Source organism: Salmo trutta, chromosome 8 (assembly GCF_901001165.1).
Source record: "Salmo trutta chromosome 8, fSalTru1.1, whole genome shotgun sequence".
NCBI classification, from domain to species: domain Eukaryota; kingdom Metazoa; phylum Chordata; class Actinopteri; order Salmoniformes; family Salmonidae; genus Salmo; species Salmo trutta.
This window is the reverse complement of record NC_042964.1, coordinates 17,154,158-17,179,018: the sequence shown is the minus strand read 5'-3', so window position 1 is coordinate 17,179,018 and position 24,861 is coordinate 17,154,158. Positions and strand designations below refer to the sequence as shown.

The window sequence follows — 24,861 nt, the reverse complement described above, 5'->3', positions numbered from 1 at the left end:
TAGTGTCATTTCACTTATCAGTATTTTTGTAGTTAAGAAACGCATACAGTAAGACCTTCAGGGAAGTCATAGCTCAATGTTATTTCCGTTTTCAAAACACCATGTTGCACAACCAACATGTGGTAAAGATAGAGTAAGTCGACAGAAACCGAAGCATTTCTAGGTCTTTCAGTCTGTCCTTCCTCCAACGCTGTGTGCAGGCCCACAGACAGGGGAGTGGTCTGATCATAAAAAAATGGACTGAGCTCGACCACAACTTCCCCCTGCTGCTCAACCCTGGCTTTCTTTGTAGCGATGCGTCATCACCACACTAAACCAACCGACTCGTCTGCCCTGCTCAACCTATATGCTGGTTACTGACTGAGCAGTCCGACGCCCGGTAAAAAGAGCTTGTCGCCGCTGTCTACTGTTGCGGTGTGTCCTATTGTATCCTTGTTGCCGTGACAATGGGAGGCAGATTCCAGGTTCTTTCAGCTCTTCCTCTGTGGTTGTGCTTTGGCAGCGCTGGTGAGTCTGGAGTTTGATAAGTACAAACCTCTTGATGTTTGGCTGTTGACCTGCTCTATGAAAGTGTTATTTCTTTGTGGGATTAACATGAGTTTAACTTTTTGGTTAGTATGATTCCAGCTAAATTTGGTCTCCCACTGGAGGAAATATTTTAAAGTTAAGTTAATTATAAAGTATCATGGTGAGTCCCATGGGTGAGATCAGGGCTCATGTCCACAAAGCATTTCAGAGTGGTGCTGATCTAGGATCTGACCATACAATCTTATTCATTATGATCTACAAGGCAAAACGGATCCTAGATCAGCACTCCTACGCTGAGATGCTTTGTAGAAACGGGCCCAGATCTCAGGGAGTCCAGCAATGAACATAGTTCGAGTTACATATGTCGGTGCATCACGTTCAAATCTTTTTACTGAAGACTGACATAAGTCCGTCAGTGAAAATATTTGAATGTGATGTACTGGTATTTGGAACTCGTCGAAATATTATTTGTCATATTATGAATTATCAACCATTTACTTGATAGAAACCCTGTAGCGACACGTTTACAATAATTGTTGAAGTGGGCATCATTTATCCTTCCTGAAAAAATGAAGTAAATCATAGCTTTTCCTGTCTGTAAATGGTTTTGCTCATGACTGTTTTAACCTGGTTTTAGAAATCGATTTTTCATTATAACCAAACGGAGTTTGGAGCAAAACATTTCCTGTGTATTGGTGTAGTATAGGTGATTCTGACATTCTCAATATAGAGGGCAAAACGATGTCAGTGGTATTGGTAGGATGAACACTTGGTGTGATGGACCGAATGTGTGTAACAATAAAAAAAAGGGGATAGGGCTCAATTCTTATTGTTTTGGAGCCATTTCTGGGACCGCAGAAGCAAAGCAGTGGCCACACTGGTCCTCTAACATTTGATACTGAAGAAAGTGATAGCATTACTTTTTCACGGCACTGTATGCACTGACGAAATGTCAGCACCATCTACATGGTCCACACACGTACACAGAAGCTTACACTATGTCTAAGCATCAGTGTAAGTGTACTGCACCTATATGCATGCATATACAGTAAACATTTCAGTGTTCTCCATAGCGTTCTCTATTTAAATCTACAGCGGTTTTCTGAGGTTCACAGATATGAGGAAAGGAAACCAAAAGAGATCATAGATAAATCAACCACATCATCCTAGTCCCGCCTCACACTTGCACACACACACACACCAAACTGATGTTAAAGATAAAATAATCACATTTTCCAGGTGAAAACTGAGAGAAACTCAATTTAAAGATATTCCTACTTGTCAGTACACAATGATATTAACCAAGATCATTTTTGACATGTTGTGGATAGGAGTAGGTAGGTACTGTACTAGCCAAACAGGTAAGGAAAGATGACTGTGAGATCTGCGCGACAGACTGATTACTGGTGGTCACTTGCGATAACTGATATTGTCTGGTTGTTTTTATCTACCTTATTTACATGCATTGTAAGTCGCTCTGGATAAGAGTATCTGCTAAATGACTAAATTGGTGGTCAGACCTCAGAGGACCATCCTGTGAATAGCAGTTCTTCTCCTCTGTCCTCAGCGGCCCTGGTTGAGCCTCAGATCTGCTACATCCTGGACGCCATCTTGTTTCTGTACGGTATCATCCTTACCGTGCTATACTGCAGGATCAAGGTACAGCTGCCTTGCCTTCTACACTCTAGAAATAGTTTTATACCCTTTCCCCAGATACTGTATATGCCTCATCACAATTATATTGTGGAGATCTACAGACAGTTCATTGGACTTCATGGTATAGTTTCTGATCTGACATGCAATGTCAACTGTGGGACCTTATGTAGACGGGTGTGTTTCTTTCTGAATCATGTCCAAACAGTTGAATTGGCCAAAAGTGGACTCCAATCAAGTTGTAGTGACACCTCAAGGATGATCAAAGGAAATTGGATGCACCTGAGCTCCATTTGGAGTGTCATAGCAAAGGAGTGTGAATACTTATGTAAATGAGATTTCTGTATTTCATTTTCAATAAATTAGCTAAACAATTCTAAAAAAGTTTTCACTGTCCTTACAAGGTATTGTGTGTACAGTAGATGGGTGAGAGAAAAAAAATCTATTGAATCCATTTTTGAATTCAGGCTGTAACAACAAAATATGGAATAAGTCCAGGGCTATGAATACCTTCTGAAGGCAATGTAGATCTGAAAGATATGGATAGGTATAAACACTGATCTAAAAACCAATGTTCTCTGCAGTATGACTATGGGTATATAAACTATGGTAGTAGCTCCACCTTGTCCTCTGGAAGGTTAGGTGGAATTTTCACCGTATTGCTTATACCCATCCAATCGTTTAAGATCTACACAAATGCCTTTAACAGCTTGGGGTTGATTCAGTTTCATCTGTCTGTCTGTCTCTGTCTGTCTTACCTCTATCTTTCAACACTCAGTATTTCCCACAGACGGCTCCGGCGACTGGGACTGGGACAGCAAAGCCAGTGGTGAGAAAGCCACAGTAACATGATCTACACTGTTAAACCCTATTAAACAAGCCCCTGTGGCACCCAGATACATGAAAACGAGCCCTTGCAGTTGACCGGGGATCAAATCAATGTAATGTGAGATATGCTCCAAACCATTTTCTAGTCCTGTACAACGCAGACAAACACAGCTACTGCTTTACAGTCGGTTGGAGGCAGGGAGGGATTTCCTGACAAACATTTAACATTAAACCTAATAGCTTATTTTTCACACACTTTCTTACAACAACAAAAAACATGTCATACCTGTACTCACACACAAGCACGTCCTGTTTCAAGATGTTGCATGAATAGTGATTTAGTTATTTGTAGTTATTCTCCTCAGTGTTTGTGTTTTGTAATGGTGTTTCTCTTTCACTCTGACAGAATGCAGAGGAGAGCATCTATACGGTGAGTTGGTGACGGTGATCTTAGTTGATGTGTGGAATTTCAATTGTCGGTCCTTGCTTAATTATATATTTTTTCTCGTTTTCCCTTTCTCTCTCTCTCTCCTATCTCAGGGATTGACTCCTCATGCTGCAGACACCTACCAGAGCATCGGCCAGAAGAAAGGCTTGCACTAGTCCCGAGGATTAGTTGAAGAAAGAGAAAGTTTGACTCTTTCCATTTGTTAAATCACTTTTGTCTTTCCAGGTATTTCCCGTGCATCTTATGTATTTATTTAACATAGCTTTTGAGCGAAAATGTAACGTTTTTTTTAAACATTTATTTGCAATTCATATGTGAAAGCCTCCTTTGTATGTTGTGGTATGTGTCTCGAAAGAGAGAGAAACGTGAGAAGAGCAAAAGAGTGAAGAAGTTGAGCAGTGGGTAAAAATGTATTTACGATTGTTTTGACAGTAGCTAGGTTTGCATCCAATTTGCGACAGATTTTCATGTAAATATGATCAAATCTGCATAAAATAACATGCGCATTTTCCCACCAGATATGTTTTACTGACTTTATGAGGATACAATCCTGTGCGTGATAACGTAGTGCACGTAAAAATATATTTTACGGTTAAATTCCCATGTACCGAATGAAAAATACAATTTCTATCGCATTTTCAACTCTACTGCTAATTAGTCACAAAAACTGTTGCATTGAATAGAAAATGTACCCGAGTTGGTCTTGGCACATGCGCTCTAGCCAACACCTAGCAGATACCGTGCGGGTAGGCAACATATTATGAGATTATTATACGAGCGATATTATTTGTAATGGTCAAACCTAATCATCGTTCGTCATCTCACCAGTATAAAACCCTCGATGTTAATTGTATAGGAGCAAGCAAGCCAACACCATGTACATTCACCACCCTGTGAAGTTCATAATTTATTTCCTCTGTAGCCAAATAAACTGCACGCTTTCCCGAGTCGTAGTGGGAGAACCACACAACATATACTTTCGTGACTCCCAAATTTACTTCGATATGATGGTTATTATATCAATATTTGCGCAGAAAACGTTTCCGCCGCCATTTCTCGCATAATTAATTTTACCGACACAAAAGTATCCCACCATGTCGAACGAACAAATTGTCTGTCAGTATAAGATTGTACAGGTGTTGTGTCAAAAATCTCCCCTCTGCCAGAATCGCCCCCCCCCCCTTCTAATTTCCTTCATTTTGTGGCTAGAGTCAAATACTTTCTGTGGCAAACATCAGAGTCAAATACTTTCTATAGAACAAACTTCACGTCAGGATTGGCTACTGAAATTAATAATCAATGTATGTGTGTTATAATTAAACAAAGGAGGGAGAGATGACGAATTTTGGCAAAAAGATAGACTAATACAAATCAGTAGCGGATTTAGGAACGGGCGGCACGGGGCGCTGAAGGGGGGGTCGCCCAGGGCGCCATACAAACTAGAACGGCCACATACACTTGAAACAAATAGCTAAACCGAAAACTGGGTGAAGAGCTGAAATCTCAACTAGCAGGCAAGTCGCAGCAATGACGAACGCGAGGGGGAAGGGGGGGAATTCCGGCATTTCATGTTTCCATAGCCCGGTCGTGGCTTTTTTCATGCGTCAGGTAATTCTGCATGAAATGGATGGAAAACTTGTTTGTGCAGCCTGTCTCCTTTGTATGATACTTATACTGAGTTTATTTTTTATCTAGCTCGAGAATGATGTTTTTGGTATTTTCAAAACGAACGTCTCAAATATTTTTTATATAGGTTCATATACCGTTTTATCAAATCATGTACAGTTTTTAACTATTGATATTGGTGTTCTGAGTGTATTTTTGGTATTTTCAAAGTTTCTATGGTGCTTTTATAATACATTCTAATAAAAATATCCAAACTGATGGGTCTGTGGTAAGGTATTTTTATATTTTCTTTCACACAGTTGCTGCATCTAGCTCACGCTATTTCAGAGGCTGGTTTCCGTTACACCGAAGCCATGGCAACTGATCATGACCCCGGCCACACACTGTCCGACTCACATCCTCTTTGTGGCCACTGCGAAGTTTCTGTCATATGTGTGTCTGTGTGCGCGGTCTTTGTCCGTTCTTCCGCTCTAGGTGAGACAAATGTCTTTGCCTATACCCCTGCGAAACTAGAACAGTCACACTAAGAAAAATAACATTGAAAATAAGTCTAAAATATGTATTTTTCCCAGACTTTGAAGTTAGGTTAATTTTAGGTTCTTAATTAATGAAAGTTGAAAATCTGTTTTTTCCCGGACGTTTAAAATACGTATTTTCTGGATGTTGAAATCAGGTTCATTTTCGGTACTGAATGAAACATGAAAAGACATCTTAATGAAGAGTAAAGTAGGGTACAATGCAGTACATTATACTGTACTGAACTATACTTTTCTTTACTGTGCTCTGCTGTCATCTACTGTGCTGTCCAAGGTTGTGAAACAGATGTCGATGATTGGTTCAGATTTGTCCCGGTTCATGGATGTTGAAATCAAGGCCGGTCTGGAATTGAAGGATACAAAACTTGAAACTACTGATTATCAGAACAATTTAGCCCACTGGGTGAAACTCCTAGACAGCAGTTGTGAGTAGCCTGATTTTCCATTCCATACTGTCCATTTTTTTTTAACCTGTCTTGTTTTTAGGATATCACGTTTGTTAACATGCCATATTCACATCAAAGCGCATTTGTTTTATTTGATTCGGCACCATTTAGGTTAGGCTGTTTGATCAGAGAAACGTGTCTCGTGACATTGTCAACATTTCACCTCCACTCCAGTCTGTAGGTTACAGAAAATTCCATATACTCTTTCTAACGTAGGCTATATGGTACATGATTTATGTTAGACCATTTTTTGCCGAAAGTTGGTGGAGCGCCACAGCGGTGCACCTCCAACAGCACCCTGGAGAGGCGTGCACGGCTTGGACAAGCAAAATATTTATAAGTGGGCACTGCTCATCACGGGCGGCATCAGCGCTCACCTAAATAGCCCACATGCCACTGGGTAAGAGACATTTTAATGATTTTGGGGCAGAATTATGCAAGGCTTTATGTGTTGTTGGAGGTACGTCTTGGTCAGTTTAGCTCGGAAAATGCCGCCCTCGTCAATCTGCCGTTGTAGGCGGCCGCCTTCTGCTAGTGGCTTTTGACCAGAGCCAGTGCCTCTTGACAACGCTTCGCTCCAATGCTTAGCTTCGTTGGAAAATTTGCAGAGCTCCACGTTTTCTACAGCTCAGTTAGCAGGGTTCTCGCTGCTCACCTTTATTGAGAGCACCTTGACTGCCTGCGTCACTGCTTGGTATGGAAACTGCTTGGCATCTGACCATAAGGTGCTACAGAGGGTAGTGCATATGGCCCAGCTCCCTGCCACCCAGGACCTCTTGTTTTAAATATACTTAAGTATCAAAAGTAAATGGAATTGCTAAAATGAACTTAAGTATCAAAAGCACCATACATTTTTTATTGACGATAGCCAGGGGCACACTCCAACACTCAGACATAATTTACGAACAAAGCATTTGTGTTTAGTGAGTCTGCCAGATCAGGGGCAGTAAGGAAGATCAGGGATGTTCTCTTGATAAGTGTGTAAATTGGATCATTTTCCTGTCAACAGGTAACGAGTACTTTTGAGTGTCAGGGAAAATGTATGGAGTAAAAAGTACATTGTTTTCGTTAGGAATGTAGTGAAGTAAAAGTTGGCAAAAATAGTAAAGTACAGATACTCCAAAAAACGACTTGAGTTGTGCTTTAAATAATTTTTACTTAAGTACTTTACATCACTGCACGGCAAGCAGTACCAGAGCACCAAGTCTGGGACCAAAAGGCTCCTGAACAGCTTCAACCCCTAAGCCATAAGGCTGTTGAACAGTTAATCAAATGGCTACCCGGACTATTTGCATTGACCCCCTTTTTTATGCACTGACCCTCTTGCAGCGGCTCTATGCACACAACACACACACACTCACACATAGACACATTTTCACAAACTTCACATATGCTGCTACTCTGTTTATCTATCCTGATTGCCTAGTTACATTTACCCCTACCTACATGTACGTATTATCTCAACTACCTTGTACTCCTGCACATTGACTCGGTACCGGTACTCCTTGTGTATGTAGTCTCGTTATTGTAATTTTATTGTTACTATTTCCTTTTAAATTTTTTGCAAATGTTTCATACTTTTTGACTCTGCATTGTTGGGAAAGGGCTCGTAAGTAAGCATTTCATGGTAAAGTCTACATATGTTGTATTTGGTTAATGTGCCATTTTTTCACAAATGTTTAATTGTTGGTGAAAACCCAACATAGTGGGCGGAGCCGCCCTGTGTGTGTGTGTGTGTGTGTGTGTGTGTGTGTGTGTGTGTGTGTGTGTGTGTGTGTCCATCTGTCCCACAGACATCAAAACCAGGGTCTGTCCTTGCACATTTACAGAGAACCAATGGGTCCCTAATGTAACCTAAGGCAGCAGGCGTAAAATAAACGTCTGAAACTAGATTCCCTACATACTGGTCTTGAGGAGAAGGGAAAAAAACTGCTGGGGGAGGTTCTCTACTGCACTGTTCAACCAATCCAGTAAATGTGGAGGAGGAGTTCAGATGGAGCGTGGAAGTTGTGTCACAGGCTCTCTTTCCGTTTCCCCTGAAAACCGGGAACATCCGGTTGTTGGCGTGAGGATTCGGCAGAGGCTAAGGGCTAAGCCAGCGTTTCCCAAACTCGGTACTCGGGACCCCAAAGGGTGCACTTTTTGGTTTTTGCCCAAGCACTACATAGCTAGATCAAATAACCAAAGCTTGATGATGAGTTCATTATTTGAATCAGCTGTGTAGTGCTAGGGCAAAAAAACAAAAAGTGCACCCCTTGTGGTCCCCAGGACCCGGTTTGGGAAACGCTGGGCTAAGCCTAACGCAATGTCTGATGTAGTTGACATGTAATGCTGAGTGTATACCACAGGATGGCGATGACGCTGTAACAGCTACATGGCCACTGACAATTGAAAGGTGGGAACAGTGAAGAGGGAGTATATAAAGGTTAGTCTGTTTACCCAACTGAAAATGCCTGAGGGCTCCTAACTGTTTTAGAGGTTGACATCCTTCTTGAACCCCTTCAGTAGAGATGTCATTCTGACAGAGCTAAAATGGGAGACATTTCCCTTACCTTTCAAGTCTTTTTCATCCACAGCTCCTGAAATTACCCCACTTATGTAGATGTCAAGCAATGAAACTATTTATTTTCTCTGGTGCCTAAAGGGATAGATGTAGATCATGGTATATTGTAGATAGGATACACCTAGATCATGGTATATTGTACATAGGATTCACCTAGATCATGGTATATTGTAGATAGGATACACCTAGATCATGGTATATTGTAGATAGGATACACCTAGATCATGGTACATTGTAGATAGGATACACCTAGATCATGGTATATTGTAGATAGGATACACCTAGATCATGGTACATTGTAGATAGGATACACCTAGATCATGGTATATTGTAGATAGGATACACCTAGATCATGGTACATTGTAGATAGGATACACCTAGATCATGGTACATTGTAGATAGGATACACCTAGATCATGGTATATTGTAGATAGGTGTATCCTATCTTGGATTTTTTTTTTTCATGTACAGGTATGAAAATAACAGTTTGTTGCTTTAACTAAACTGGAAAGGTGACTTCCCAGGTGTGTGTGTGTGTGTGTGTGTCAGAGAGAGAGAGAGCGCGCTTGCAACAGGTGTATCCAAGAAAACAGGTAGGCTGAACCACTCCTACTTTTGTGAAGTCAGAATATGGTGTGAAAGAAACAGAACATACGCTGTTTATTTCATTAGCCGTCAATTATTATTTTGCCAAAACGCAAAAAGGAATAGGCGACAAATTTCGCACGAAGGGAGAGCAACTTTCCAAAGGATTTATTGGAGTAAGATGGGCCAACAGCATACGACACATTATTGAATCATAAACTTTGGCTATACCTAAGATCTATACTGCTTTTACACTTCTTTGCACTTCTTGTCTTCGATTTGGAATTGGATGAAAAAAAGTTGACTGTCTGAGGTTGAGCGGGACTTCTTGGACCAATGCCCTGACTGATTCCAGCATTGTAATAGACCACACACCTTTAGCCGTATTCAGGACTACCAAGGAGCAGTCGGGCGGACCACTCCACCGAACCGGGGAGAATGGCATCGCTCCTGGGCGGACTGACACCGCTGCTGTGGATCCTTGGGAGTTTCAGTAAGTGATCTATTAATGATTTAATGTTTAGACCATGAGCAATAGTAATAACACTGCAATATGACTCAGTAAGGCAATATCATTTGCTAAGAAAGTTTCACATAATAATGACAAATATATTGAAAGTTAACTAAAGCTCTGCGTTTTTATTTTGGTTTGCCTGTTGTCCTATTTATTATAGTAATTTACCTACCAAGTAGTTTTTTATATAATTAGTAGGCTACTGCCAACTTTGGCTCTTGTCCAGCTTCTTGGGTTCGTCTTTTCTGGGTTAGATGAACAACACTTGAGGAGCTGTCTGATATTTCTGGAAAAACCGGTTGTGGTTAATCAATTTCCCTCCCTCATGTTTACTATTCAGTCCGACTCCTTTTCTCTCTCTATCTCTCCTTTTCTACCCCCCCCCCCCCCACACACACACGCACACCCACACACACACACAAGTATGTCTGTATGGGGATCAGAGAAGGATTGCGGCCGGCGTCTATCGTTCTCTACTGTATTTATAGATGTTGACGTATAATGACTGTTATGCATTAAGAATACAGAGACATTGTTTGTGTGAGGCAGAGGCTGAGACATAGAGAGAGGCCGACTGTGTGTGTGTGTGTGTGTTAAATGTGACAATGTGTGTTTATTCATGCACAGAGGGGATGAGAGGCAGTCAGATGGCAATCAGGACTTCATTCCTTGAGGATCAACAATGTTGTGACTTGGCAGAACAGTGTGACATTATAGATGATGTAGCATTACTGGTTATGTCTACATCAAATAGGTTAGTGAGTTTACAGTTCTACCTGAAATCACACAGGTTATGCGTGTGTGCGTGCATGCGTACGCACATACGTGTGTGTGTGTGTATGTGTGTGTGAACTCAGCAAAAAAAGAAACGTCCCTTTTTCAGGACCCTGTCTTTCAAAGATAATTCGTAAAAATCCAACTAACTTCACAGATCTTCATTGTAAAGGGTTTAAACACTGTTTCCCATGCTTGTTCAATGAACCATAAACAATTAATGAACATGCACCTATGGAACGGTCGTTAAGACACTAACAGCTTACAGACGGTAGGCAATTAAGGTCACAGTTATGAAAACTTAGGACACTAAAGAGGCCTTTCTACTGACTCTGAAAAACACCAAAAGAAAGATGCCCGGAGTCCCTGCTCATCTGCGTGAATGTGCCTTAGGCATGCTGCAAGGAGGCATGAGGACTGCAGATGTGGCCAGGGCAATAAATTGCAATCCCCATACTGTGCGACGCCTAAGACATTGCTACAGGGAGACAGGATGGACAGCTGATCGTCCTCGCAGTGGCAGACCACGTGTAACAACACCTGCACAGGATCGGTACATCCGAACATCACACCTGTGGGACAGGTACAGGATGGCAACAACAACTGCCCGAGTTACACCAAGAACACACAATCCCTCCATCAGTGCTCAGACTGTCCGCAATAGGCTGAGAGAGGCTGGACTGAGTGCTTGTAGAGCTGTTGTAAGGCAGGTCCTCACCAGACATCTCCGGCAACAATGTCGCCGGGCACAAACCCACCGTCGCTGGACCAGACAGGACTGGCAAAACGTGCTCTTCACTGACGAGTCGCGGTTTTGTCTCACCAGGGGTGATGGTTGGATTCACGTTTATCGTCGAAGGAATGAGCATACACTGAGGCCTGTACTCTGGAGCGGGATCAATTTGGAGGTGGAGGGTGTGTCAAAGCATCATCGGACTGAGCTTGTTGTCATTGCAGGCAATCTCAACGGTGTGCGTTACAGGGAAGACATGCTCCTCCCACATGTGGTACCCTTCCTGCAGGCTCATCCTGATATGACCCTCCAGCATGACAATGCCACCAGCCACACTGCTCGTTCTGTGTGTGATTTCCTGCAAGACAGGAATGTCAGTGTTCTGCCATGGCCAGCAAAGAGCCCAGATCTCAATCCCATTGAGCATGTCTGGGACCTGTTGGATCAGAGGGTGAGGGCTAGGGCCATTCCCCCCAGAAATGTCCGGGAACTTGCAGGTGCCTTGGTGGAAGAGTGGCGTAACATCACACAGCAAGAACTGGCAAATATTGTGCAGTCCATGAGGAGATGCACTGCAGTATTTATTGCAGCTGGTGGCCACACCAGATACTGACTGTTACTTTTGATTTTGACCCCCCCTTTGTTCAGGGACACATTCAATTTCTGTTAGTCACGTCTGTGGAACTTGTTCAGTTTATGTCTCAGTTGTTGAATCTTATGTTCATACAAATATTTACACGTTAAGTTTGCTGAAAATAAATGCAGTTGACAGTGAGAGGACGTGTATATGCATGTGTTTGTGTGTGTGCGTACACGCATACGTGTGTGTGAGGTGTGTGTTTCTCTGGACACTAAAGGGTTCACTATGAATTGGTATGGAGAGTTAACTAGTGCAACAAGTCAAGCAACATGTCTTCTCATCTAATCACTTGCTTTCATTCACCTGTTTCTCTCCGTCCTCTCTCTGACTGCCTCCTTTTCTTTGTGGTGCTCTCTTAAATTCCTTCCCCCCCATCTCTTGGCCTCTCTATCTTCTTTGCAAACAGACTTTCCACATCTCTCTGTTCTCTACACCTTTTCTCATACTTTCTGTCGTTCATCCCCTAACGTTTACGGAAGGACACGGAGAAGAGGGTCAGGGTACTAATCCTCAGTCATGGTTCAGTGCACAGTCTCCCTAATGTCTTTCAACCTCTCATTCTCTCTCTCTACCTCTGCTTTCTCCCCCCTCTCTCAACCTCTATCTCTCTGTTCTCCCCCCTCTCTCTCTCTCTCACACCCTCTCTCTTTCTCTTAACCTCTATCTCCCTATACTCTACACTGTGACATTGTATTGTATTTCGCAATATTGTAATTGTCTTTATTTTGTGTTTTCGATAATGATGTTTACGATGCCACACACATTTTCCCCAAGGGGACAATAAAGTAATCAATTAAGTCTCTCTCTCTCTCTCTCCCTTTCTCCCTCCCTTTCTCCTCCCCACCCTTCTTCTTTCTTCCCCAGTTGCTGTGGTGCAGGGGGACTTTGAGGAACAATCTCCCGCGTTCGCGGTGCAGTCCTTGACCGAGGTTGAGACCCGGCTGCCCTGCCGGTTCAAGGTGGAAGTGGGCCAGGTGGTGGTTCAGGTCTGAAGCATAATTTACGACAGTACCCATAAAACCGGATATGTTGTACAGAGCATTATCTTAGAAAAGTTGTCCCTAACATGATGTTGTCTCGCCTCTCCTTGTCACAGGTCACCTGGACCAAGGAGAGAGCAGATGGTACCAAGGACCAGATCATCACAGTACACCACACTGCCGGACAAACAGGTAGGACACATATACAGTAGGTGTTACAGTAGTCGCAACCATCTTTCTCTTTTATAATATTGTAGCGAACGCCGCGGCAGGAAGCGAACCCGGGTCAATGGTGTGAAAGGCAAACACCGTACGCATTGGGCCAATAGGGTTAACCCACTTGGTGGGAATGGTAACCTGGCTCACATAGCGAGGACACTACAATACATTGGTAGTTCACCCTCTTTGCTAACACTCAAAGCTTCAGAAGTTGTATTTAAAGTAGATGACAAAACTACACATGCACTTTTAACCTAGCTACTTCTCCATCTCTCTCTTTTTGCCTCCCTCATATCTCACTTCGTCTCTCTATCTCTCTTCTCCTCCCCCTCTCTCTCAGAGTTTGGTCAGTACTCGGGGCGTGTGCGGTTTGGCAGCAATGAGCCCACGGTGGACTCGTCTCTGATCATCATGAACACTGTGGAGTCAGACGAGGGCAGGTACAGCTGTCACATCAGCACCTTCCCCTCGGGGAACTTTGAACGACAGTTGTCACTCACCGTGTGGAGTAAGTTCCTCCCCTTACTTCCCCTTACTCATTGTGTCACTTTGATTTACAGAGTATAATGTCCTTCTATGGCCTATATATTTTAATGGAAAGAGTAATGGCTGATTGGTGGGATGTTGAGGATGATGATAATTAGGATGAGGATGAGGATGTTGATGATAATTAGGATGAGGATGATGATGGTGTTGATGAGGATGATGTTGTTGATAATGATAATAATGGGAACAGGTGTCAGTTGTAGTATTAATAGCTAAAACATTAGCTTCAGTTATGGTAATAATATTCATATAACACGGAACCCAAACCGGCTGTGCGCGTGAGCCATCGTGCGCTATCGTGCATAAATTTATTTTGTCCCCCTACACCAAACGCGATCATGACACGCAGGTTAAAATATCAAAACAAACTCTGAACCAATTACATTAATTTGGGGACAGGTCGAAAAGCATTAAACATTTATGGCAATTTAGCTAGTTAGCTTGCACTTGCTAGCTAATTTGTCCTATTTAGCTAGCTTGCTGTTGCTAGCTAATTTGTCCTGGGATATAAACATTGAGTTGTTATTTTACCTGAAATGCACAAGGTCCTCTACCACGACAATTAATCCACACATAAAACGGTCAACCGAATCGTTTCTAGTCATCTCTCCTCCTTCCAGGCTTTTCCATCTTTGAACTTATATGGTGATTGGCATCTAAACTTTCATAGTATTACCACGACAACCGGCAAAACAGTTAGTCTTTCAGGTGGGTACCTGCTTCTATAAACCAATGAGGAGATGGGAGGGGCAGGACTTGCAGCGCGATCTGCGTCAGAAATAGGAATGACTTCTATTTTAGCCCTTGGCAACGCAGACGCTCGTTGACACGCACGAGCAGTGTGGGTGCAATAATTGAATAACATGGATTTCAACATTTATTTTGCAACGCTCGCGCACACGACGTGTCCGGTCTGGTCAGCATGTAAGCCACAAGATCAGTAAACGATTAAGAACTGTTCTTGTGACAGTCAGTGTATCCAGCTCTCTTGAGTTTTTTAGGATCAAGTTTCCTCCAAAGAGCTGATCTAGGGTTTTTTTAAACACCTACCTAATGGAGAAGATTAGATCTCAGCTTGGGTCATGCCAAAGCTGATCCTATTGCAGTACTTAGTGACTTCCACCTCCTGAAGGATCATGTCACTGATCTAGGAACAGCTTAACCTCCAACTAACAACTAAGACCAGTTCTAAGATTAGTCCTAAAATCACCTCCACAAACACTAAGACCAGTGATTTGGTTGCTTCCTGTCCCTGAAGCAAGTCTGACAAGTGACCATTCTTGATCCTTGACATTTGACCCTTGACCCCCCACAGCCACGCCCATCTCCTCCCTGGACCCTGTGATTCTTGTCGAGGGCCAGTCCTTTCGATTGGCTGCCTCCTGCCGCTCCGTGGCCCGCCCCCCGCCCGTCCTCACCTGGGACACAGACCTGACGGGCCAGTCACAGAACAGAAGTTCGGTGGGCGGGTCAGTCTCCACCCACTTCTCCCTGCACCCCCTGAGGAGTATGAACGGGATGAGACTGGACTGTCTGGTGAGGCACCCTGCTCTGAAGGGACCCCGCAGGATCACCAACAACCTGGTAGTGCACTGTGAGTTCAGACTCCACGATAGCTACGATTCTAGATACTTTATGCACAGCTCATTGAGTTTGGTCGCCAATTATTTATTAAACCAGCTAACAAGTCATATATGTTTTATGCTTGACCTCTGACCTCTTATGCTTCATCCCAAATTGCTTTTTGCTTTTTTATTTAGACAGATTAGAAACAGCGGGGAGACAGATTAGGAGGACACAAAGTGGGAAAGGTGGCGACAGGGATCAAACCCTGGTCTTCGTGTACCTAGACCACCAGAACATGTGGACTAGTTATTTGAGTACATAAAAAGGGTGTTTACCAGGGTCAGAGCTTGTGAGGCAGAGCCAGGGGCCCCCCTCCTGTGTGTAAAATCTTACTCAGTATGGGCAGTCACTATCTGATTTCCCAAGTCAGAGTATATTGCTTTTTACTATAATTTACCAATGATTTAAGCAAGTTTTATCTACCATGATGAACACAAGCTTGGATAAGGCGAAAGAAATTCGTACCAGCAGTTACAAGACAAATAGCTACACAACATGACCAAAAGTATGTGGACACCTGCTCGTCAAACAACTCATTCCAAAATCATGGGCATTAATATGGAGTTGGTCCCCTCTTTGCTGCTATAACAGCCTCCACTCTTCTGGGAAGGCTTTCCACTAGATGTTGGAACATTGCTGCGGGGACTTGCTTCCATTCAGCCACAAGAGCATTAGTGAGGTCGGGCACTGATGTTGGGCGATTAGGCCTGGCTCGCAGTCAGCGTTCCAATTCATCCCAAAGGTGTTCGATGGGGTTGAGGTCAAGGCTCTGTGCAGGCCAGTCAAGGTCTTCCACACCGATATAGACAAACCAATTAGCAAACATTTCTAAAAACCTGTTTTTTCTTTGTCATTATGGTGTATTGTGTGTAGATTGTTGAGGGAAAATAACGATTTAATCAATTTTAGAATAAGGCTGTAACGTAACAAAGGGACTGAGTACTTTCTGAATGCACTGTATATAGCATAACCATGCAGTAAATAATACGCACGTACAAATGACGTGGTGTAGCCTATAAATGGCATATTTATTCGAATAATAATTCAATTCATTATGACACTGTCTTTCCTCCCTTCCTCACTTGACTGTGCCATGCAGCTGCTGCTCCCTGTCATTGTCACGGTCACCAGATTCACTGTCAGTGTCAGGGACGTTGTTGTCTCAATCTTCTCGTGCTGCTCAACTTCACTAAATAAATGGGTTAAGGGCACATATGACCAAGTCTTTTTTATCCTGTTCTTCCTTTTCCCTCTGCTTTTCAGCCCCAGATTTATACCTACATTCCATTTTAGCCAGAGTTCAGATTTTTTTTGCTAGCTAGCCAGCTAGATCTGAAGCTAATCCCCACCAATTTTGTTCAATGAAATGAAAAACGTTCTTGAGGGCCCCTCTCATTGGCTGCCATATCTACTATGAATTAAACCAAGCTTGTGTTAGGCTACAGAAATTCGTACCTGCAGTTACAAGGCAAATAGCTTAACCATGCTAGTAAATAATATGCACAGACAAATGACCCGGTGAAGCCTACACATGGGATATTATCATGTAGTAGCGTTGTCCATGTGTGTTATGATCAATTGCTCTCTGATCTTCTTTCTCTATTGAAGATCCTCCCAATGCAGAGATCTCAGGGTTTAATCAGAACTGGTATGCTGGTCTGGAGGGTGCTGCCCTCAGCTGTGTCAGTGGAGGAAACCCCAAACCACAGCGTTTCACCTGGACCAGGTAACACATGCCCTCCCTGCCTGTTGGCCTCTGTCTGTCTGACAGACTCAACTGACTCACGCTCTGTCTGTCTGGCATAATCTGTTTTTGTTTGATTTCCTGGTAATTCTATTAGTCAGTTTTAATGGCGTTACTAAGCCAAACGGGGGGGAGGTCAGGAGTTGTTTTTATGAGTTCCACTTGCCAGGTTATCATTGTCAATAATCATTTGGTTGAGTTACATGGTTAAACAAAGGTTAGAGGCATGGTAATAGCGTTTTGGTTCAGGGACAGTTTAAATGGAACATCGGTATCAGATCTATAGTCATACACGGTGATGATTGCTGTGCGGAAGCAATCCAATAAAGGCGGAGCTGACTGAAGTTCTTGTGGTTTCTCACCTGACACATTTTTCTGGTAACCTTTGGAAGACATACCGCATGGCGGATTAAACTATTCTCGGGTGTGGGAGAGGGTGGAGGTGGAACAAACCATCTACTGGAAATGACTAAAGAAAAATGTCTCATTAATAAAAAGGTGACAGTTAGGCCTATGTCTGCTATTGCGGAAGATGTACAGTACCAGTCTACATTTTGGACACACCTACTCATTCAAGGATTTTTCTTTATTTTGTATTCTTTTCTACATTGTAGAATAATAGTCAAGACATCAAAACGACGTCCAAACTTTTGACTGGTGCTGTGTGTGTGTTTTACTGGATCATGGCCCGCTGGGCACACACTGGTTGACTCAATGTTGTTTCCATGTCATTTCAATGAAACTAGTGGGGTGAGACATGTGTCACCAAGTCTTAAGCTGTTAGTCACATGAACACACCTGCAAGGCGTGTTTGTGTGTTAGTAACACACACACACACACACACACACACACACACACACACACACACACAGACAGCACGCTCACACACCCACACCGATTCCCTCTCTCACCCTTATATACTTAAGACTTAGATCTCTTGTTACACTCTATCGCTACTTACTTACGTACACTCCTCCTTAAAACACACACGATGCCCGCACGCTCCTGATTTAACGATGAGTAAGGAAGTTAAAGAGGCACAAAGATCATACCCGCAAAACACGCTAACCTCTCACCATTACCAATAACAGGGGAAGCTAGCATTTATTTGTGTAACTACATTGTCCAGCAGACCAATGAAAACTAAGGCACGTACAGAGCTAACGAGAAATGCTTTACAGTTCTCTGCCCCTTCCGATTGGAACGCGCTTCAAAAGGTCCTGGAAATACAGGAGCTCGTCCCTTTTTAAATGAGTTTAAAGATAGGGTAAACACTATGATGGACAATGAAGTGGGGGGGGGGGCTGTCAATGTTTTCCCCCCTTATTGCACCACACTTTCCCAAACCATGTGTAAAATGTTTTTTTTTTAACTGTAGTGCTTTGTGTTTTATGTTGTAAATGTGTTTGCAACTTTGTGTGCTGCTATTTTGGCCAGGTCTCCCCCCCCAACCCCTCTTTTTACGCTGCTGCTACTCTCTGTTTGTCATGTATGCATAGTCACTTTAACTATACGTTCATGTACACAGTACCTCAATTGGGCCGACCAACCAGTGCTCCCGCACTTTGGCTAACCGGGCTATCTGCATTGTGTCCCACCACCCGCAAACCCCTCTTTTACGCTACTGCTACTCTCTGTTCATCATATATGCATATTCACTTTAACCATATCTACATGTACATACTACCTCAATCAGCCTGACTAACCGGTGTCTGTATGTAGCCTCGCTACTGTATATAGCCTGTCTTTTTACTGTTGTTTTATTTCTTTACTTACCTATTGTTCACCTAATACCTTTTTTACAATATTGGTTAGAGCCTGTAAGCATTTCACTGTAAGGTGAAATACCTGTTGTATTCAGCGCACGTGACAAATAAACTTTGATTTGATTTAATCTCAATGAGACTAACCTGGTAAATTAAAGTTCAAATAATTTAAATTGGGCACAACATGATCCGAAACACAACCAAAACAAACTGAAAATGCATCCAACAAGTTTGTGGAGACACAAGCTTGATATATTCATTGCATGCTAGGAATATAGGACCAAATAATACAACTTTTGGCTACTTTAATAGACTAGAAGTGAATTTGTCCAAATATTTATGGCACTTTCAAATGGGGGGACTAGATACATAAAGTGCTTTCATTTCTTAATGGTAAAACAGATATGTATGAAAATACTCTCAAATAAAAAGTGACATTCTGTACTGTCACCTCCTATGAAACATTTGATATCAAATCCAAAATGCTGGAGTATAGAGACAAATTAAACGTTTAGCTTCACTGTCCAAATAAATATGTACGGTAGTGTACTTTCACTCCCCTTTAAAATGCACACGACACCCACCCGCACGCACACATGCAGCGGATAAACTAGTTTGCCTCTTTGTATTCCTCATTGCAAAGCAGCAGGAGAAGTAATAACCGTGCTGTCATATTGTCGTGTTGCAGCTTGTGCGGAATGCAAACAGAGGACGCAGTTTCACACGAGGGAGGAAGGGGGGGGCGGGGGAGAGAGGTGAGAGAGGTTAGAGAGGGAAGAGAAAGGAATGAGTGTGGGCCCCGAATAGGAGGGGTCGAAAGACAAGGAATGGGGGAAGTGGGAAAGTATCGAGCCAAAGTGGGCATGGGACGGGGGAGGAAGGATAAACTGTGGATTTGTTTAGAACATTATCAGGCAGTGTGATCTCTGTCTATGTAAAATGTTACGGTTTCTGTTTTCTCCTGCACATTGGGGCTCATAAAGGGTTTGTTCAAAAGGCCCAAAACAGGACTCAAAAGTATATAGTAGCCCATTGTTCAGATATAAGACATTTGAAATGGGAGTTCTGGGCCCGTATTCACACTGTCTCGGAGTAGGAGTGCTGATCTAGGATCAGGTCCCCCCTCTTATTCATGATTGAAAAAGCCAAACTGATCCTAGATCAGAACTCCTACTCTGCGATGCTTTGTGAATACGGGTCCTGGTTTGTTGTGGCCTGCTTCATGTCATTGTGGTGCTCATTTGACCTTTACGGTTAGTGTTGTTTGGTGATCAGTAGTCATTTGTATTTTGGGATGTGCTGCTGTGATGTTCGGGTTAGTGTTGTTGTTTTGAATGTGATGTTTTTTACAATACTGTTGGGTGTGTTGAAAGGGTGCATTCAGGTTCAGTGAGTGGTGTTGGGCGTAAATAGAGTCATGACATTCAGCCCATTATTGTAGGATATACTGTATTCTTCTGTTAAACCCTATGTTAAGTGCTATAGTATTTCTGTTATGCGCAGGAAGGGTGGAGACTTACCAGAGGGCGTGACGGCAGGGAATGGATCCCTGCTGTTCAATAGGCCCCTCGGCCTGACAGACGCTGGTATCTACCAATGTGTGGCCTATAACGTTGTGGGGACCGGGAAAGCAGAGGTGGAGATCACTGTGGCAGGTAGGTTGTGTTGTCACTCTGAGTCATATAAAACAAATCACTTTCTTTTTTTTTACAGTAGTCCACGATGTATGTTTTTTTGTTTGTTGCTGTAGGCCTCCATGTTTCTTTCCTAAAAAAACAACTCTGTATTATATTAATGGTGCCAATTAAGCATTTGGATTACATGTTCACTCCTGTATTCAATATGATGTGTATGTTGATTATGTTTGTGAATATGACATAACTTCCTGTTGTCCCTTTCCCACAGAGGCGCATCAGAAGTCTGTGTTTTTCAACAGTCTCCTGATGATCATAGTTGGAGGGGTGGCTGGAGGACTGCTACTCATCATGGTCATCATAGTAATCTCAGTGACCCGTCACCACAAACGCAAAAACAAGAAACTGGAGAGAGAATTGACTGTGAAGAAGTATGTTTTCAAATCTCACAGTAACTCCCTTAAAATTGTTCTAGAATCTAAATGACAAATGTTAGGCTGAAAACAGTAAATGCTTTTTGAATTAAGAATATTTAACAACGCTTTTCTCTCTCTTTCTCTCATTCTCAGGGAGGAGATCTGTACTCTCTCCAGGCAGGCCTCTTTCAGGAGAGTCAACTCAGTCAGTACGGATGCTAGAGGACAGGTATATAATATTACCATGTCTTACAACCTGTGGTCTCTTCTCAACAGCCTAGGCATGCAGTCCTTTTGTAAAGAAATACTTGCAATTCCATGAGCATTACCTCTCTCTCTGTTTCCCTCCACCTCCCTCTCTCATCCCTTGTTCTTTCAGATGGAGGAGAATATCCCTCTCAGAGTGGAGGGGACACTGCGGACCAGTCTGTCCTCTCTAGGGGTCAGTCTTAATTTCACTCTTTCTCTGCATGCGGGGGAGCCTTTAGATTTAACCTCCATATTCATGGCTGCTGAGTTCTGAGTGGCAAGCAAATCTTATTTTCTTTAAGTAACATTTATATGTGAAAAGTAGTGCATCTCACATACCGTATATGAATTATACTTCATACTAATTAAACGTTACGTTATTAAGACTTCATGCTTTCTCTCCATCTTCTGTTCTGGAACTCCTGCTTCGGAAGCCATTTTAAATCAGACTTTTCAGTGCAAAATGTGTGGTGTTTAAAGCGCTCTTTTTTTCTCTCTCCATCTCTCTTTCCTTCACACCCAGGAGCCAGGGCGCATCAGGGACAGTCGCTCTACTCTGGTAGGGGGAGGTGGACTAGACTACCTGGGTCGACCTGTTCTGAACAACTCTTCACGAAGAGGGAGGGAGAACAGAGCCATGGACAGAGAGGAGGAGAACAGACTTAGGGTGGAGTCATACGTACGGAATAGCACTATGTCTTTGGTAAGTGTGTGTGAGAGGCATGAGGAATCAAGAATTGCATGCTCACTTTCTTGTAAATTGCTATGAAAATTAGAACCTTTTAAACGCATAGGTTTAGTATAGGTTGCTAATAGTGATACTCAAATTAGCCCTAGTTATTTATTTCCTCTCTCTAACCACATGGTTACCCCTTGTCTCTGTTTGACTCACAGGGAACCCGTCTCCACCTGCCAATGGAACAGTCCACCAAGCTACTGAGGTCCCTGAACGGCAGCGCCATCATCCCAACAGAGGGGGGTTTACATGCACGGCACTCCCCTCTCAGCTGCAGCTACCCTCCTGTCACAGACGACGAAGAGGAGGAGGGTGAAAGTGTGGAGGGGGAGCGGGGGACAAGCTCCAGGTTGAGTCGGTTAGATCAGGGGAGGTCAGAGGACCAGGACAACAGTTCTCAGATCTCAGACGCGGAACGTGGACACAACCATCACTTCCAGCAGAACAACGGAACGCTGAGACCCAAACCCCAGCCCAACGGCATCCCATCCCCACACGCCCCCCTCATCCATAAGGCCCAGATTGTATAGACGGGTCCGGGCAAGGGCAGGTGACGCACTATACGAGAAGGATTGGTCGTGACTTTGGGATAGGTGCTCGCCGGTGTGGTGGCATACCCCCGGTGGCAAGCAGTTTACCTCCTTTTCACTTCTAGAACATCCCTTGCCTTCGCCCCGAGCTCTCAGACATTTTTTGATCAACAGGTAAAGGTTCTTATTGGTGAACAAATAACGCTTCTGATTGGTGTAGAGATACACATACGTTTCACAGGAGAGGAGCTGGACAAATGAAAAGCTTATGAATGTCAAGTTGGACGTTGACCGAAGTAGTCATAATATTTTACTGTATATAATATCACAGCAATAAAGATCACTCCAGGAAGCGTCAAGAGGACTTTTACATGATTTTGTACCCTAAAAATACATATTTTGTATTTTTTTATTACTAAGACTTAATGACAGGACACTGTAACCGAGAAACAAGAGTTGAATATCATCAATTGCAGTGACTCCTAACTGAACTCAGCGAAGAGGCATTCAGAAAGATGCACCAATAGCGCTTGCCCGTTCGAAAGAATCCATATGTGTTGGTGAACTTTCACCCTCCTTTCCTCTGGATGAGGGGATACAACACATACTGTTCTGTTCACACTAAAATGGAGTCCATCGTTCTAACTTTAAGTGTGGCAGGGGTTTACTTAGATATACTCCTCCTTGCCATGAACTTGGGTGTGCACAAACAACAACACTTTGAACCCGCTAGTCTTTGATGCCAAAAGCCAAAGAGACTGCATTTTAGCTGTGGAAAAAGTACCCAATTGTCATACTTGAGTAAAGTAAAGATTACTCAAGTGAAATTCACCCAGTAAAATACTTTTTGAGTAAAAATATTTGGTTTTAAATATACTTAAGTATCAAAAATAAATGGAATTACTAAAATGTACTTAAGTATCAAAAGTAAAAGTATTACTAATTTCAAATTTCTTATTAAGCAAACCTGACACGATTTGCTTGTTTTTTTTTTTTTTTATAAATGTATGGATCGACAGGGGCACACTCCAACACTCAGACATAATTTACAAACACATTTTTTTTTTGGTGAGTTTGCCAGATCAGAGGCAGTAGGGATAACCAGGGATGTTCCCTTGATAAGTGTGTGAATTGGACCATTTTCCTGTCTTGCTAAGTGTTCAAAATGTGACGAGTACTTTTGGGTGTCAGCGAAATTGTATGGAGTAAAAAGTACATTATTTTCTTAAGGAATGTAGTGAAGTAAAAGTAGTCAAAAATATAAATAGTAAACTACAGATACCCCAAAAACGACTTAAGTAGTACTTTAAAGTATTTTTACTTAAGTAGTTTACACCACTGCATTTTAGACAAGAGGTTAAAACAGCTTTGATATGAAATGTTTTACACAACAGTGAGATCCTATGTGAAAGTCTACTAAAACTGAGGACGTAAAAGTATTGTTCTATTTTCTTACACCAGACATTTAGACAATATAACTGTTATATGCCTATGTTTGTATACATACAGTTAAAAGAGCCTTTGCTTTGTAGGCCAATATGAAGTATTATTATGTCTGATTCTACTGTATTATAATTAATTGAGTGCATCTGAAATGGCACCCTATCCCCTACATAGTTAATTACTTTTGACCAGAGCCCCTGGTCAAAATAAGTGCACCATATAGGGCATAGGATGCCATTTCAGCCGCAGACATGCTGTCGACCTACATCTCTATAAGTGGGTTTCTTTCACGCCATATTCCAGTAAATGGCTTATTGTAGTTCCCTGGTTTGTACGGTATGTATGGGATTCATGTGTGGAACTTTGTTGTTTTAATGCACATGTACTTCTTTAGGAGAGTAGCAATATCATTCTGTTTTCTATATCAATTTTTCCGTTGTATAATACTGTAACACTATGATCTTTCTGAGTGAATGTAATACCTACATAGAATGTAAGAGGTTGGAAGTATATACCCCGCCCCCTGGTGTGCACTAGTGGATAGTGCAAGAGAGGAAGAAAGTTCATGGATCTTGCTGAAGGGTCTGGAGAACTGAGTTTTTCCTGGCGAGGTCACGTGGTCATGTGAAAACTCCTGGACCTAACCACGTGCTACATTAGCCACAACTGGGGCCTGTTCAGAAGGATGTTGATATAGAACGTTCAGATTCAGAAATGTATCATGTCGAACAGACATGATTGGTAGAATAAGGAATCGTGTCAGCTCTATTCATTCTATTTCTATCTGCAACAACTGTTTCACATCACTAAATCCATCCCTGCATATCTTCTAAACACGGAGATGTGTTAATTCAGGGAGGGTGTATGTCTGCTCAATGTATTATTGTGAAATAAACTTCTTGAGGGTTTGAGTCGTGGTTGAGTAGTGACTGGGTGATAGTCACTCCAAACCAATAATAAATATAGCCTTATATCTGACATTTAGCAAAATCATTTCAAAACTTGTGTGGTACACTGCCCTACCAAGCAAAAAGCCAGTAACTGCTCCTTTGGTCGAAAATTTGTCATTTTTGCTACATTAAATACATGCTTAATCAT

At 42.5% G+C, this 24,861-nt stretch overlaps 2 protein-coding genes and 1 long non-coding RNA gene across 4 annotated transcripts; 2 read left to right on the top strand and 1 right to left on the bottom strand.

Annotated features, from left to right (window-relative positions):
* Positions 1–193: 193 nt before the first annotated feature.
* LOC115198313 (high affinity immunoglobulin epsilon receptor subunit gamma) lies at positions 194–5,341 on the top strand. 2 transcript variants are annotated; one of them, XM_029760200.1, is made up of 5 exons: positions 194–507; positions 2,096–2,187; positions 2,972–3,010; positions 3,416–3,439; positions 3,550–5,341. In XM_029760200.1, the coding sequence occupies exons 1-5, from the start codon at positions 447–449 to the stop codon at positions 3,610–3,612; spliced, it is 279 nt and encodes a 92-aa protein (XP_029616060.1). In that variant the 5' UTR covers positions 194–446; the 3' UTR covers positions 3,613–5,341. The 2 variants fall into 2 exon arrangements, with proteins under 2 accessions (XP_029616060.1, XP_029616059.1); XM_029760199.1 differs by having other exon boundaries at positions 207–507; positions 2,960–3,010.
* A 3,057-nt stretch (positions 5,342–8,398) lies between these two features.
* Positions 8,399–22,679, top strand: LOC115198310 (nectin-4). Its single transcript, XM_029760196.1, has 12 exons — positions 8,399–9,706; positions 12,739–12,860; positions 12,971–13,046; positions 13,414–13,581; positions 14,935–15,213; positions 16,854–16,971; positions 20,259–20,410; positions 20,661–20,820; positions 20,959–21,034; positions 21,185–21,247; positions 21,578–21,757; positions 21,949–22,679. Exons 1-12 carry the CDS (start codon positions 9,652–9,654, stop codon positions 22,318–22,320), a joined length of 1,821 nt encoding a protein of 606 aa, XP_029616056.1. The 5' UTR covers positions 8,399–9,651; the 3' UTR covers positions 22,321–22,679.
* On the bottom strand, positions 9,367–10,010 carry LOC115198311 (uncharacterized). Its single transcript, XR_003879206.1, has 2 exons — positions 9,900–10,010; positions 9,367–9,715 (listed from the first exon to the last, which is right to left on the bottom strand). It is a non-coding gene; the product is annotated as an uncharacterized LOC115198311 (long non-coding RNA).
* Positions 22,680–24,861: the final 2,182 nt, after the last annotated feature.

Coding starts and splice junctions, on each gene's coding strand:
- LOC115198310 (XM_029760196.1), top strand. CDS start 9,652: ATGGCATCGCTCCTGGGCGGACTGACACCGCTGCTGTGGATCCTTGGG. Junction 9,707..12,738: donor GTGGATCCTTGGGAGTTTCA/GTAAGTGATCTA, acceptor TTTCTTCCCCAG/TTGCTGTGGTGCAGGGGGAC. Junction 20,411..20,660: donor GGTGGAGATCACTGTGGCAG/GTAGGTTGTGTT, acceptor CCTTTCCCACAG/AGGCGCATCAGAAGTCTGTG.
- LOC115198313 (XM_029760199.1), top strand. CDS start 447: ATGGGAGGCAGATTCCAGGTTCTTTCAGCTCTTCCTCTGTGGTTGTGC. Junction 508..2,095: donor GTTGTGCTTTGGCAGCGCTG/GTGAGTCTGGAG, acceptor CTCTGTCCTCAG/CGGCCCTGGTTGAGCCTCAG. Junction 3,011..3,415: donor CTGGGACAGCAAAGCCAGTG/GTGAGAAAGCCA, acceptor TCACTCTGACAG/AATGCAGAGGAGAGCATCTA.